General features: G+C 38.6%; 1 protein-coding gene across 4 annotated transcripts; it reads right to left on the bottom strand.

Annotated features, from left to right (window-relative positions):
- Positions 1-375: 375 nt before the first annotated feature.
- Positions 376-8,798, bottom strand: LOC104456667 (CUGBP Elav-like family member 3-A). Of its 4 annotated transcripts, none has more exons than XM_010071521.3 (15): positions 8,267-8,797; positions 7,987-8,057; positions 7,378-7,456; positions 5,918-6,000; positions 5,777-5,828; positions 5,636-5,698; positions 4,730-4,797; positions 3,543-3,609; positions 3,056-3,135; positions 2,908-2,972; positions 1,978-2,310; positions 1,672-1,899; positions 1,395-1,593; positions 980-1,033; positions 376-742 (listed from the first exon to the last, which is right to left on the bottom strand). In XM_010071521.3, exons 1-12 carry the CDS (start codon positions 8,643-8,645, stop codon positions 1,746-1,748), a joined length of 1,494 nt encoding a protein of 497 aa, XP_010069823.2. In that variant the 5' UTR covers positions 8,646-8,797; the 3' UTR covers positions 376-742; positions 980-1,033; positions 1,395-1,593; positions 1,672-1,745. The 4 variants fall into 4 exon arrangements, with proteins under 4 accessions (XP_010069823.2, XP_039156678.1, XP_010069819.2 ...); XM_039300744.1 differs by having other exon boundaries at positions 1,395-1,583; positions 8,267-8,796; XM_010071517.3 differs by having other exon boundaries at positions 1,395-1,583; positions 1,672-1,827; positions 8,267-8,791.
- Between the last annotated feature and the right edge of the window lie 6,852 nt (positions 8,799-15,650).

The raw sequence follows: 15,650 nt of genomic DNA, 5'->3' as shown, positions 1-15,650 counted from the left end.
TTGATGATGGCACCGTATCTGTTGAGTGCGCGTGCAAAGGCATTAGCCCATGCCGAAGTTAAAAACCCTTTTTTTTTCTGATGCGGACTCTGACAGGACATCCTAGGTAAATGCAATTTAAGGTAGAAGCACCTGATAAGATGACCCTTGCAAATTTGTCTCTTATAAGAATTTAAATTTAAGATATTCTTGGATTGGGATGATGAGCGGCTTGCCAATGAAAGTGTTTTTATACAATCGCGTTTACAGCATCATTCCATTGAGAAAGTTCAAGCATCCAATATCTCATATATATGCACATCCTCACGTGCCCATTCGCTTCACCTACTAATACATACGCCGCATAATCCAAGTCTAGCATAGATGGCCTACAACAATGCACATAACCCAGTCATAACATCGCAAATAATCATGTCATGGAAGCATTATCTCCAATCTGAACTTGCGCGGCACTGACATTTCAAGATTTTGTGCGAGATTCCGAAGAGAAACATATAACAGAGATCAGAAACCAAAAGGAGGCAGAAAAGAAAAGAAAAGAAGAATCTACAAAACTACTATACTCTACCAACGTCTAGCTAGCTATCTCACAGGGATTTTCTCCCATGTCGAGGAACCGAAAGTATCCCCTCAAAGTATCCCCTTCATGTAGTGGAGTGATATCACAATGTCAGATGACTACTTCACCCTTCAGCTTCAATTTCCAACCAATCCCCCATCCTTTTGCCCGTTATCTTCCCATCTGCACAAACATAGAATAGTAGGTGTAGCGAGGAGTTGAGAGCAAGAGCGTACAATTTTAGACGATTGACTCTCCAAAAGAACGAGCAGATTGAGGGGAAAAAAAAACCTAAAATTTCAATTATTCTACGATAAAGATAAGTGGCCAAATCAACAAAACCAAAATCTTAAATATATATCTAAATAATGGAACCAAAACGAGTATATTTCTTGTCGCCAACTTGAAAACCCATATTACCTGTTAAATGCAAGTTGGATCATAGATCGAAGCTCCTTCCTAATGTACCTTTTCCTGCAACATAACAGTGGGTCGGAAAGTAAGGAATTTGTCTCCAATTAAGGAAACATAAAAGTGGTTTTGTTAATCAGAAACAGTGCATTGAAAATGACAATCTTTCTTTATTTAGCTGTTTAACAATTGCACCTGGGCCCTTGTCAACAAAAACCATACAAAAATGCCAGAAGATGGTACTCAAACAACATTCCTGGAAAGAAGCACTCATAACAAAGGACATCCATAAATGGGGCCATGTTCAATGCATATAAAAGAGTTGCATCAATTATATTATCAAGACAAGAGCAACTCCCAATTGCAACTACAACAAAATAAGATGTTCTTGAGTTGGAAGATCAAGTAAAAATGTTCCACAAACCAGGGCAGGTGCATGAAGTTTCAGTTCCTGAGAAAGGAGAGTATTCTGATGCGACGGGGATTGTCCTAGAGCAATTTGTTGGATAGAACAATCAGGCGCGATCGTAGTAAAACCTTTGTCATCACTTTGCTGCTTTCGCCTCTTCTCCAATTCTTGCTCATATCTTGCAAACTCATCCGGCTTATCCCACTGCAGCCAGCTTAAACAAATACAAATCACCTCCACTGCAAGAACTCGTAAACTATGAGCAGTCACTGCTCAGGGACATAATACTTACTGTGCTTTCCAATGAAACACAATTATAGTAGTACTTGTTTCCATCAGGGCAGACATGTTGACTCCAATCACACTCTAAATCTTCCATCTCAATAAATGCAGGAGACAAACCAGAAGTGCTTGGAACTGCCTGAGGATTGTCTCTAGACCGAGGAGACTGAGAAGACAGTAGAACAAACTAGATAATAAAGATCTGAATAAAAGAAATGAACACCAAGGATACAATTTCCTGTAAAATAGTAACAGCAGCGGATAAATTCCCATGAACGATATAGTATAATAGATGCTTTTAGCAGCTAAACAGTACCTCCTGCCTGATACTTTGAAAACTATGCCGCTGCTCGGAATTTTGAGTTGATTGGGGAGCACATGCGGCTGCTTCTGTGCCTGGGGGGCAGATGGTTGTGATGACCCAGTAACCTCTGGAATTTGTGCTGTCTGCACATACTTTTGAGATATCTCTGAAGATGCCGGCTGCGCCATAGGAAAAGGATTTTGCATCATGCCATCATCTGCAGTACCTTGGTCTACAATCTGAGAAACAGCTACCGGCTGTGAATGTGTGGAAATCTGCTGCTTGGTAATTGGGGCGCTAGGAGCTATAGATCCTCCAATTGGCTCACCAAAATTCCGTGTGGGCCTATGAGTAATGGGCCAACAAATTTGAATAGTTCTCATAAAGAAGGGAAAAGAGAGGAAGGAGAAGTGTTAATGGCAGCCAGCGCCTGATCAGCAACTGTTCCTTGGTCATGGTAGAAGCAACCTAGATCTATACTGCTATAATTTGATTTAAGAAAAACCTAAAAAGAAGAGAAAATAAAATACATCAAGTTTCAGGAACCCATAGAGTAATTTCCCTTCCTGAATCCTGCCACACCAAGTCATTTATCCATGCATAAATCACAGATGACATGAGCAAAACAGTTAGTTCCTACGTACGATAACACTTAGGTCCCAATGTAAGCCTCAAATTGTCTTAGGAGAAAGGAACACAATAATTTTAATACTTTGCAAAACAGCTAGACCATGTCATTCAGCTTATGTATATTGAAAGGCATTAGCAGATATTTCAAGGTAAATCAGTGACAGAAGTTATTGACTATAGAAGTTGAAAGAGACGCAACAATCCCTTTGCATCAATTCCAAAGGGTATTAAACAAAGATTTCGGTGCCACATATTGAGAACTAGTTGAATGCCAAACAAAAATTCCAGAAAAGAGTTTGAAAGAAAAAATACCTTGGTTCTCCATTCCGAGGCTTCTTAGGATCCGCAAAACGAACAATTAATGGCAGCTCACAACCCTGGAGGAAACGGATGGAGAAAATAGTTAATCAACATCCACAAAGCAGGAAGCAGAGAGCATGGAAGTTGATCAGAATCTTACTCTCATAGTAAAATTCCCACTCAATGCTTTAATTGCAGCCAGTGCCATGTCCCTATGAGAGTACTTAACAAATGCACAACCTTCAGACAAACAAAAGAAAGGTGAGGAAAAATATGGAGAGAACAAAAAAAGAAGAGAATGTGTCATGAAACACAAGTTTGCGTAGAAGAAAGAGAAGAGCACCAGCAATGAGGAGGAACCCAATTCAGATGAGAAAGTGTATGAGGTTATAAGTCTTGAGTACAAACCATTCCATTTAAGAAGACAACTAAAAAATGCGGATGACTCGAGTAAGAGGGAAATGGTGTTTACTTCAGAAGTTCAGTGGAAGGCAAATCTAAGAGTAGTCTTCGAATGGTAACGTGTGGAGTCTATACAATGAAACTACCAATAAGAAGGCAAATCTTAGACAAATGCATCTACGCCCAGGATATCTCACATGCTCGTGCCAATTAAAAAGGGACTGTTTAAAAGGTCAAAGACATACCACGGCTATGCTTCAGTTCATCACGTACTATGTAGACCTCTTCAACAACACCATAAGGGGCAAATATCTAAAATAAAACAGAAAAAGTTCCTTAGATAGTGTACAGGAAATAAAACTGGGCAAGAAAAATCTAATTTCTCGACCACAAGTGCAACATATCCAGTCCAATAATGATAGCATCTGTCCTGTCCTCTACATATGCATAACACTAGCAGAAATGAGGTGGAGCATTAACAACATCCTACATATAGTAATTTCGGAAGGACATGTTCATGCACGCACTGGTTGTCAATTTCATACCTGTCAAGATATTGACAGCAATACCAAGTTTTGGTGAAGACAGACTATTAAATTGACCTACGACCCAAATAAAGTCAAGACTATGAGGGCTCTTTCCTGGCTAGTTCCTTTCTTTCTTCTTTAGAATAATAATTTCTTTGATCAGTTTTTTCTATTAGAAGTAGAGTTCAACTCCCATCCTAGTTCTGTCCAATTTCTGTCTGAAGTAGGTTCCCTAATTTGCTGCTTCGACTTGGATTAGGAGTTCAACAGAGTGTATTTATGGTTGTAATTCTCCCCCTACACTTTGTCATGCAGTAAGCTAAACTTAAACCAGTCTTTGCTTTTATATCGCATGATGAAATTCTAGTCTATGTTTGATAATTGCAGAGCCTTAGGTCTGATGCTCGAGAAGCTTCACACATAATGCCTAAAGAAATTTACCCTACATGTGTGTCCGTCGCAGCAAGTTCCCTTCAAATATAGATCTGACTTGAGCTCACTGTTTGGACACACCATCCTATGTCAGCATTAGCATGATCTCCACACTACATGGGCGCTATGTACATCCAACATTACTATGAGTCATCTGACATGAAAATGCTCTAAAGGCCTCCACCTTGCAGTTCAGTGTTGAGGTGTCAAAACAAAAAGTCAATCATTTGATGTTTCTTGCCTAAATTTGGCCACTCAACCCAGGCACACGATCTATCTGAGATACTGATAGGGGAAACCGCCCAAGTAGATACTTATAAACAGAACACGACACCTGTATTCATAGATATGTATGTCCTCCATATTCTAAGGACAAGTGCGCTGTAGATAATTATGAAGAAAAAATGAAGCAGAATACAAGCTATCTGTCCAAGCCAAATGAAATGGCGATTCTCAGTAGGTCCAGAGCATACTTCTTCAATTTCTAATTTTGAAGCTTGTTTGTTCAGACCTCCAACATATAACTTATCCACAACATGCCCTGATAATCAATCACAAAACAAAAGAATCATAATAAAGAAAGGAATTTATTAGCAGTAAACACATGTCTCAGCCAAAAAACAATAATCATTGTTCCTAAGTTGGTGAGCATATTAATCCAATTTGCATGAGATTAAAGACAAAGGCAGATATAAGAGAACCGTCTAATATACCAAAGGTTGAAAAAGGAAAAATCATGGTTACGACCACAATAATAAAGTGAATGGATCCCCTAAGAATCCCTTCAATCTCTTCACCCACCTAGTAAAGATATAACTTTAGCACTTTCCTCTTCCTAAGAGAAGAAAAAGAAACAAAGCCGAGCCATTATTGTTTACTCTGTTGCACTCATGATCACGGACAACATCTGGTTAATTACAGAAACTAAATGACATAAATCACTGACCATTTTCTGTCCACTTCATGCTAAATACATTTCCAACAGCTGAAGGGGTGATGACTCGTTTCAGGAGAAAAGATTAAAGATAGACTTCTTTGACTAGTTATCCTTCTTAGAATACATGCCTGACAAATACACTTCCTTAAAAGCAGCAAAGCCAAGGCATTATTGTTCAATCTCGTGCACTCATGATCACGAAGAACATCTGATTAATTACAGAAACTAAATGACAACTGACAATTTTCTGGTCCACTTGACACTAAGTAAGCTTCCAAAAGCTTAAGGGGTGATCACTTGGTTAGGGAGAAATGATAAAAGATAGACTTCTTTGAGCACTCACCTTCTTAGGACACATGCCTGACAAATAAATTTCCTTGTAGTATATAAGAAATGAGATCCTACAGAAATGCAGTGCCAAACGGATAATTCCTTAACTTACCAAGGCGTTCTTGCTCCCCATCTGCATGTCTGACTTTAACAGGAGGAAACGGTTGAGGCGGCGCTATCATGTAAAATTGTAGAAGAAAACAAGTGAGATCCCACAGAAATGCAGTGCCAAAGGAATAATTCCACAACTTACCAAGGCGTTCTCGCTCCCCATCTGCATATCTAACTTTAACTGCAGATCCTTCCTAAGAATAATAATTTGTCACGCTTAGTAGAATATTCATTAAACACAAGTACAAAATGCTAAGGACAAGGGAGAAAGCCATGTGCTTACCCCAGGGAAAGTGTATTTGTTATTTAAGGCTATAATAGCCCTGTCAGCTTCCTCTAATGTAGCATATTTCACGAAGCAGCTTCCTGCAGAAGTAAAATTGATTACGACCATTTAATGAGAGGGAAACTAGAACTAGGGCAAATAAACCATCTCGGCATGAAAAGATAGTTTAAGATTGCAACTTGCAAGAGAGCAGGCACCTTAAAAAGTACTAAATCCAAGCACTGACACAAGCAAACTGAACAAGTGAGAGATAACCCACATACACATCAAATGAGCATAACAAAAACTGGAAAACGCTACCAAATTTTTTAATTACTTCCTCTCCCGCGCTTATGTTTATGAGCAGGCATAGTAGCTCCAAGGGGAACATGCCATGATTAATTATCAAAGAAACTCCATTAATTGACCAACCACCAAATTTAGAAGACAGTTGGAACCCATCCAAAGGAAAAAAAAAAAAAAGTTTTAAATTGCTCTCTTCAGTGTACAAAAAAAAGCTATGGTACATTAGCCAGTTTAATTGTTTTAATTGTTTCTGCGATCACCAACACCATCCAATTAATTATTCTAGACAAGTAATTGCACTGTCATATCTACTGTTGAGAAAAATAGATCCTCACTGCATTGTGATAAAATACCAAACAAGTGATGACTCCACACATGACAGATTCCTTCTTCATAGAAGGTCCCAAGCTTGTGTAAAAGACAAAAATAGTGCATTAGGCAACAAATAACCACTACTTCTCATCGTGTAAAACGATCCCTGAATGGACTCCACCTAGGAACGAAATTGGTGGATGTTGTTGTCCTATTAGATAAATGGATATCTAGACCCAAAAATTAACAGACAATACCTATTACTAATTGGGTTATACCCAACCTCTGCTTTTCTCTTTCTTTTTTTTAAAGATAAATTCCACCAAGTCAATGTATAACAACAAAATAATGTCATGATTATCATTTCCAAACTTTTTTTTTGTGCATTATGTGATCTGCTGTGCATGCTAGAAACATGCATAAGTGAATAACATGTTCCTCACCCTATGTTTTGAAGCAAGTCTCCAGCAACTGATCTTGAATCGTGAAAATAAGTGATATGATATAGCAACATCCAACTTTCGCTCGTCAAGATACTTTAAATTGAGAAGCAAGTTCAGCATGAGTTTGTTAAAATTGAAGAGTTTTGTTGGGTCTAGCATAGCTAGCAGCTATTTAACAACAATTAAAATCAAATTGTCAATATCATTCAGATTTTGCACTGAATGAACTAGCATGTAAAGTCCATAACAAACAATTTCGCATCTCCTCCATATCTGGAAAGGCTCTGGGAAGAACACCTCTTAGATTAATAAATGAAATTTCTTCAACCAAATATGCCTCTGAAAGGTCAACTCAGGTACTGCAGAAACATGAAAAAAACTCAGAAATTCTAAAAAAAGGACACATTAACTCAGTACCTTGCTGTTGGCGAGTCCTCTTATCCCAGAGCAGAACCACCTCAACAACATGCCCATATTGCTCAAACAGGGGTTGGATCTAACATGAAACCATATCCGTCAATTGAATGGAAACAGCGGGAAACATGCACTGATTACATAAGCAAACTGAAGAAAGAGAAGCCAAAAGCATTCTTGAAATGGACTGATGAGTTCAAAGTGCATAAATCTTGCCTGGGTTCTAGGAAAGTTGCTTTAAAAATAGTGAGAAGGGAAAAATATCGGAACTTATTCAAGAAGACAGAACAGCTCCTTCCATGCATATTTGGTCGTTATGAACTCCCATATGTCGATGACATTTTGAACACACATTTACTTATGGATGACAGCGTGCGTGTTAAATAACACTGTTTAGGTAGTATGCAAAGACATTTGTCTATACACCAGACCATATTTAGCTAGTGCAAACGAGTGATGGAACATCGATCTTGTAACATCAAAAGGGGCAACGGCACTCACACTAGTAAATCAAACCAATGACAAGAAGAAAAGCAAAAGGGTCCCCATTCCATTTCCAATTAGATATGCAACTGAAGTTGTGCATCCCCCAAAATGTTCAAATTGACTTACATCTTCTCGAGCAGCCGTCCTTGGCACTTCCGCGACGTAAAGCTTGGCCAAACCCATAGCATCGGTGCGCCCTAAACGAAAAACAAAACCGATTTATCGCCAATAACCTCCGCTTCAAAATCAGGAGCAACAGCAGCACACGACTTATCCAGGAAAAATCAGACCGACCTTGCATTCACTCCGCAACCGAGCTATCACTCAAGCAATGACGACGGCGCAGCAAAACGGGATAAAAAGCAAACGCCGACACAATCCAATCACTCGAGACAGTGAAAAATACCTCTCTTGCGGCCGCTGAAAGGCATGGGGCCGCCGTGGGCCGCCGCCGTTGTCGGAAGGATGGAACCGCCGCCGCCGCCGTAGAAGGGGCCGTCGAAATCGCCGGGGACGTGGTGGGGGTGGGGGTGGTGCTGGGGCTGGCCGTAGTGGGGGTCGAAGTCGGGGTCGGGGCCGTCGTAGGGCGGCGGGTGGGGATGGTGGTCGGGATAGTCATCGTAGAACTGCTGCTGCTGCTGCGGCGGCGGCTGGTGGTGCGGGTGGTGGTGGTGGGGCGGCGGCGGCGGCGGGTGGTGGTGGTGGGGGTAGTGGAAGTCGTCGGAGGGGTAGTGGCGGGGGCGGTGGTAGGGGTCGCCGTCGTAGTCGCCTCCGTGCCTGTCCATGCTTCGCTGCTCCGATCGAAGCGGAGGAAGGAAGAGAAGAAAAACGGAAAAACCCTAATTCTTTGGATTCGGGGGAAATCGGTCGTCGCCGTCGCCGTCGATTCTGAGGAATATTCCGGCGTCCACGTGGCGACGTCGACGGATTGGATTGGAATTTGATGGAATGCAAGTGAGGTTTATAAAGAGCCGGTATTTCTCCAATCTTGAAATTCCATCGACGGCGGACTTACGATTCGGTTGACCAAAGTTTGAAAATGTTTGGCACTTTATTGAGACTTAGGTAGTGAATGTAGAAAACGTCTAGGACTTTATTATAGCTAGTGCGTGCTCTTATCATTTTCTAAGGTTCGTAGCAAACACTAGCCATGTAAATGACTTTCGAAAGATAAAATAGACACGAATTGAATGAATAATAGGTCGCCCGATTTGGGCGAGTTTGCCGACTTGATCTTGTAGAATCCAACCTATTTTTCTCATCAAGCAAAAGGGCATAGAAGATTGATTTTTCGATTAAAAGTATACTATGTGAGCGAAATCTTCATAGTTGGCCACCGAAGATCTAGCAATCTATCGTGCTACTAGAAAAAGTAGATCCATCGTTGTCGAAAGATACAACGCGTGAGATTGAGATAGATTGCAAGATTGTGGTAAATATACAAATGGGCAGAGAATAAAGCCCATGGGCCCTGGCTCCTATATTATGGAATGTTGTAAGATGTTAGCCTAACTGAAGTATATTATAGTAACTTAGATGTTATTTGGTAACCGGTTAAATAGTGACTATTTGTAATTTTTTATTTTAGGGAACTAAAAAAAGAAGAATAAATATGCATTTAATAATGTCAGTTATTTTTTTTTTTGTTTCCCGAAATAGATTTGAAGTATAATAAAGAATCAAATAATTTTATTTTGTCTTTCGTTCTTTTCTTCTTTTCCTTTTCTTTTTCTCCTTCCTCAAGCTAGTCGCCATCCTCGACGATGGTCGGCGACCTCGTTGGAGCCTTCCTAGTGGCTGGGTAAGGGCGAGCCTCCCTAGGGGCCGATGAGGCTCTCCCGAAGCCGATGATTGACTAGGGGAAGAAAAAGAAGAAGAAAAGGAAAAAAATGTAATAAAATTATTTAAAAAATTAAAAGAAATTTTAAGTCACAGAAAAATTTGAGAGTCATGTCAAATGTATCAAATGTATTTTTATTTTAAAAATAGAAATTTTGTATAGTTATCAAACATTTTTTAATGTTCAAAAATTCGTCTTGAGAATAGAATCAAAAAATTATTTTTGAACATAAATTGTTTATAAGATTAAAATAATATAGAATGATTATCAAGTAAGCCCTTCTTGCTCTTGTGATACTAATTCTCTTGTTGACTGAGTCACCACAACCCATCAAAGAAATTCTCTCTCCGATTGGATTACTAGTCCCTCAGGGCCTCTCTAGAATATCCTTTATTCATAAATTATTATGTTTTGTTCTGGAACTACTTGAGAATAAATGAATCCCTCCTTTTGGAACGAAAAAGGCCAAAAAGAAAGAAATCTTCGCCTTAAAGTGAAGGGTGAGGTTCAAATGAAAGATTGAATAGACTATAGGTTCAAGATCGTTTCTTGAGAGAAGAATTGTATTCAAATTTGATGAGTTGAGATTGCTCAAAGAAAAAAATAACAAAAGTGCAACTAAATAAAATAAAAATAATTTTACTTAAGGCTTTACTTAACTTAATAAGTGAATTTTACTTCAAACCTCACCCCCTTTTTCTCCTCTCTTTTTTCTCCCCCATGTTGCCACGAGGAACGGGCAATGGGATGTCAAAAAGGGATCCTATCAACTTGTTCCAACCTAAGATATTAATCTCATGATTCTATATAATCTCGAATGTATTGGTTTCGATAGTTAGACTGCATAACACAGTGCAAGCAAAAGTTCCTAGATTCCTGGAGATATAGTACAACATAAGTTATCACGCTCACGTATCCACCATTCGAGTCTTTAGCAGTTACTCCAACTGTCCCTCTTTCTCTTCAAAGAGGAAACTGACAGGATAAGTGTTGACATGGGGAAGATTGCTTTCCTTAATCCTTGTCTTTGGCTAAGTACACATATTGCCTGTTTAGTGCATTCTCTTTTTTTCCAATTTGTAGCTCATTTGACATATATCAAATAATAGCAAACGTTGTGCTCACGGAGCTCATTTCGCAATGACCTTCACGTATGATATTCATGGCGTACTTGCACAATCAAGCAAGATCTACAACCAACGCTACCACCTTGGGGCGGTTGCTAGAGGCGGCGCCGTCGCGGCACCTCTTCTCCTGTCAAATGAGTAGAACGGGAACGAAAAGGAAACGAGAGGAAGACAGAGATGCAAGTGAGCTTATAGACACGTGAATAGATAGAGGTAATGTTCATTATTTTTTTGGGAAGAAAATTGATACTTGTAGTGTCACATCTACGGTGCGACACTTATTTGATTTCATAATTTTTCAAAAACGTTCACTTGAGTGATGTTGATGATTATCCTTCTTTGAAAATCTTGCACGGCATTAGTTTAATACAAAATCATCCGACATGGTTTGCCAGTGAAATAACGTCACTAAAGTGTATGGAGCACCACCGTTTGAGCCATTTCTGTACCCTTAATTGATGATCTGGGGCTAAATTAGGTTCCAAACGAAAATGACCCTATTTTCATTTGTGAATCAAAAATATTAGAGGTCGATGAGAAGTTGCTTTTGAAAACTCTAGACCCCATCCTCGTGCTTCGTTTTTTTATGACTAAACCTTTTGTTTTTTGACCACCTTGATAGAACATATACAAATGGGTTCTCTCATTCCAACATAGGTTTCCAAAATACATGGTAAGAACAAGCAACAAAGGACGCACGAGCGTCTTTCTTGATAATGTTGGAAATTGGAATCACTAAATCGAATGCGTGCACGGCAGGGTCTTCAATTAGGTGCCATGACATCGATGCGGTGTTTGTTTCCGGCGGCGTCCGTCACTGGTTCTCCACCACCTTCTCACCCCGACAGCTACTACTCCTGTCACGGCAATGCCCAACACGATCCCCTCCTCCAAAGAGCGATGTTAGTCAGCCTCCAAGTTCAGCTTCGCCCACTTCGGCCCTTTCAATTTGGGGCAAAGGAAAGGGCTCAAATTACTACGTTGCATATGGTTCTAATGACGTCGTTTCCTTAACTAATCACATCGGATGATTTTACAATAAACTTATGCCATGTAAGATTCTCCAGCGAGGAAATTTCGCACATGTGTTTTAAGCGAACTATTTGGATAACATTAAAATGAGCATCGTGTGAAAAATATGAATAAGTTTAGAGCTCGTTATTATATATAATGTGATCTCATATATTTTCAAACCTACATTTTCTCTTTAAAGTAGTAGTTATTCCATAAGTAATTTTTCTACTTTTCGTACTATTTTGTGACAATCGTCCATTTGGTAACCGCATTGATGGTCTAACGTAAGCTCTCTCATTTGGAATACACCATCAGTATATGAGGGGATTGGGTTAGTAGAGTGTGTCTGTAATTTCGTCGAATCTCCATGAATTTTCGACTAACAATGGCTGGAGGTTTATTTATATTTGATCTTGTTTTTCCGCATATGATTTTTATGTCTAACATATGTTTGGTAAATATCCCATTTTTTTTTTTTTTTGGTTACCTGAAACAAAGAAAGAACAAATATTTGTTTGGTAATTTCAACTAATTTTTCTATTCCCCAAAATAAAAAAAGTGGCCATGGAATAAATTTCAAATAGAAACAAGAAGTAAAAAAAATTACTACTTTATTCTCCGGAACAAAAATGGAAAAAAAAAACTTTTTTGAGCATAAATTGTTATCAAGAACATAAAGGTTACGAAACCCACCATTATTAGGGAATAGTAACTATTTATGTTCTTTTGTTCCGTAGAACAAAAAAAAAAAAAAAAGAAATCTATTTGATAAAATTTTTGTTCTTGGGAATAAATTTATTCAAAAGAATATATTTGAAATAGAATCAAGAAGTAAAAAATAAGAGCCCATTTGGTAACGATTACTGTTCCCGAAATAATTTTTATTAGAAACAATTTTTCTTATTTTATTCTAGGGAATAATTTCTAAGCAAAAGAACGTATTTGGTAATTATCCAAAATTTCTATTCTCAGGACATAAATGAGTTTGCTAGGATTCTTAATTTTTCTTTTCTTTTCTTTTTCCATTGTGGCTAACGATCGGCTGCGCAAGTTCTGGCGAGCTCACCGGAGGCTCGACCTTGCCTAGGCGATGCGAGATCGACCTTCCCTTGGCCTGGCGAGGCTGAGCCTCACGCTGGCTAGCAAGGTCGAGCCTTGTCGTGGTTGTGCGAGACCCGAGCCGACGAGTCTTAACATCACCGAGGGCTGGCAACGCTCTAGCAAGGTCACCGACCAAAAGGAAGAAGAAGAAAAAGGAAGAGAAGAAGAGAAAAAAGAAGAAAAGAGAAGAGAAAAGAAAAGAAAATTAGAATTGATTATAGGAATTGTTCTTAGGAATAAAATCAACTTTTTTTAATTCTTGATTCTGTTTCAAATTTATTTCCAAAAACAAAAAAAACTATTTTTTGTTCCCAAAAACAAAAGATTTACCAAATAGATTGTTGTTCTTTTTTTGCTTCCGGAAACAAAAGAACATAATTAGTCGTTCTGGAAATGTTACCAAACAGGCTCTCTTTGTTCCCGAGAACAACTTAATAATCAAGCCTAGATCATTTTCTTTTGTTTCTCTTTTTTTTTTCTTTTTTTTTTCTCTTCCTTTTTTTCTTCCTCTAGTCAGTTGCCCGCCATGAGTATTGGCCAATGACCTCACCGAAGCCTTGCTGTGATTGGGTAAGGCTAGGCCTTGCTTTGGCTAGGGAGGCTCCCCCAAGGCTAGCAAGGTCGGCTGGCCCTCATTTGGTCGATTGCTAACCATAGCTAAGGCTGGCCATCGGTTAGAAGAAGAGATAATAATGTAATAAAAAAATTCTAAAAAAAATTAAAAAATTCTAAATCACAAAGAATTTTGAGGTTTATATCAAATGCATTTTTATTTTGAGAATAGAATTTTTATGTAGCTACTAAATGCCTTCGAATGCTCATAAACTTGTCTAGGCAGCACAATAAATAAATAAATAAATAAATAAATAAATATATATATATATATATATTTTTTTTTGGAGCCAAAATTATTCTCGAAATCATAACGGTTACCAAACTCATTCTTATGGCAAGAAGGATAACTATCACATTTCTATTCCAAAATATTTTTTGTTCTAAAAACAAGTTTTAAACATAAATCCGTTTGATAACACAATTTTAATTTTCGAATTCTCGAATAAATTTTTAGTCCGAAATAATTTTAAAAAAGAAATAAGAAGTAAATAGTTTATACTTCTCCATTTTTAAAAAAAGAAATGAGAAATAAACAATTTCGCATTGCTTGCTCTCACTACTAGCTAGCTGCCCACCAGCTACTGCTAATCGCCAGTCCTTGCCGCCGGTCTCTGTATCAATGTTTGTCGCCGTACCGCTATTGATCATAGTATCGCCACTCGTCACTTGCCGCTTGCCCCCTATCGGCCCCTACTATTGTCGTTGCTTCTTTTTCCGGGAAGATTTGCCACAAGATCCATCATAGTCTTTCTTGGAGCATTTAATTTTCAAGTTCTGGTGAGAACAAGCCCTATCAAGTTCTCTGTTATCGTTGACATAGGTCTGGATCATTTGGTGTTTGATACACAATTCTTCGAGGCACAAATGAATTTCTTGTTGGATTTCTCCTAATGGAACATCCTAGATTCTTCTCTGTTTGGACAGAAAGGTCATTTCTACAGTCTGGGATAATTCTTTGGGGATGGAGGTCAAGAAACATGCTTCAAATTTGCATCAGCTCCAATTTGATAGAAGAGCTTAAGCATTTCACAGTAATGCTTATCAAGATGTCTTTTCTGAAGAGAGCAACATCTTCTTTAAAAAATTCTCTTCTCTTGAGCTCTATAAGATCAATAGGTTTTCCCACAAAGAAATGATATAAAAGAGTAATAGCATGGCCAAAGCTCGGTGAAAGCAGAAATTGAAGCTGATCTTGTTCTGCCATAGTTTGCCACCAAAGTTTGAGGCTACCTGTGAATCTGGTAACAAAATTAAAAAGAACATCATACTTGTCTTGGTTGGTGATGGCTTAGGTATTTAGCCAAGTATGAAATTTCTCAAGTCTTTTTGGCCATTTGTGGTAAGGTATGTCATCGATAGTGAAAAACTATTTTGATGAAGTGGACACACTCTAAGAGTGATTGTTTGGCTAAACTACCTCTAGTTCAAAAGGATTTGATTCCATATCATGGTCTGGAGGGTTGGTCATGAATATTGATGAAGTTATTAGTGCTTTAAGAAAGGAATCAATGGTAGGGATTGAAAAGGATGATGATGATGAAAGAGATACCGAATCAGATTCAGTGTAAAAAATATTTGGAAAAGCTGGTTCTGTTGGAAATAGAATTTTGTCTATTGGAATAACAAGATCAATTTGGGGTGGAAGTTGTGGAGTAACAGGATCAAGATTAGGCTGTGGTTCTTGATTACCCAAGTCTCTTAAGAAAGATTCCAACGGGTTTGACAGCATCATTTGATCGGGCTCCCTTATGATAAGAGAGGATTCTTTAGGCATCTTCTCTTTTCCCTTTTCTTTTCTTATGCGATCAAGTTCTTTGAGGCGATTTCGCATTTCAGCTACATCTGTCTTGTCTTGTCTAACGGGTATATCTATGATAGCAGCAAAGATAGACGTTTGAGGTGGTGGAGGAGGGAGAGGATCTGCTCTTAAAGTAGTTGGAAATGGATTGAGCCTTCCTTCCTCAAGGATCTGGATTTGCCTTTTAAGCTTTTCTATTTCTGCTCTAGGACTTTCAAGATGATGATATCCTAGATGTTGTCAAGATTCTAAGGCATGAAGCCTATTCTAGAAATCTGAAAGCATCTTTTTGGTG

The sequence above is a fragment of the Eucalyptus grandis genome, chromosome 8 (genome assembly GCF_016545825.1).
Source record: "Eucalyptus grandis isolate ANBG69807.140 chromosome 8, ASM1654582v1, whole genome shotgun sequence".
NCBI lineage: Eukaryota > Viridiplantae > Streptophyta > Magnoliopsida > Myrtales > Myrtaceae > Eucalyptus > Eucalyptus grandis.
Note: the sequence above shows the minus strand (reverse complement) of the source record. Positions and strands in the feature narration are given on the sequence as shown.

What these genes read in the sequence shown, in the direction of transcription:
- LOC104456667 (XM_010071521.3), bottom strand. Translation starts at nt 8,645, where the DNA reads ATGGACAGGCACGGAGGCGACTACGACGGCGACCCCTACCACCGCCCC. An exon ending in GAGGACTCGCCAACAGCAAG is followed by an intron (nt 6,001 to 7,377) that starts GTACTGAGTTAA and finishes TTACTTCTGCAG; the next exon opens with GAAGCTGCTTCGTGAAATAT. An exon ending in GTGGGAATTTTACTATGAGA is followed by an intron (nt 2,973 to 3,055) that starts GTAAGATTCTGA and finishes CGTTTCCTCCAG; the next exon opens with GGTTGTGAGCTGCCATTAAT.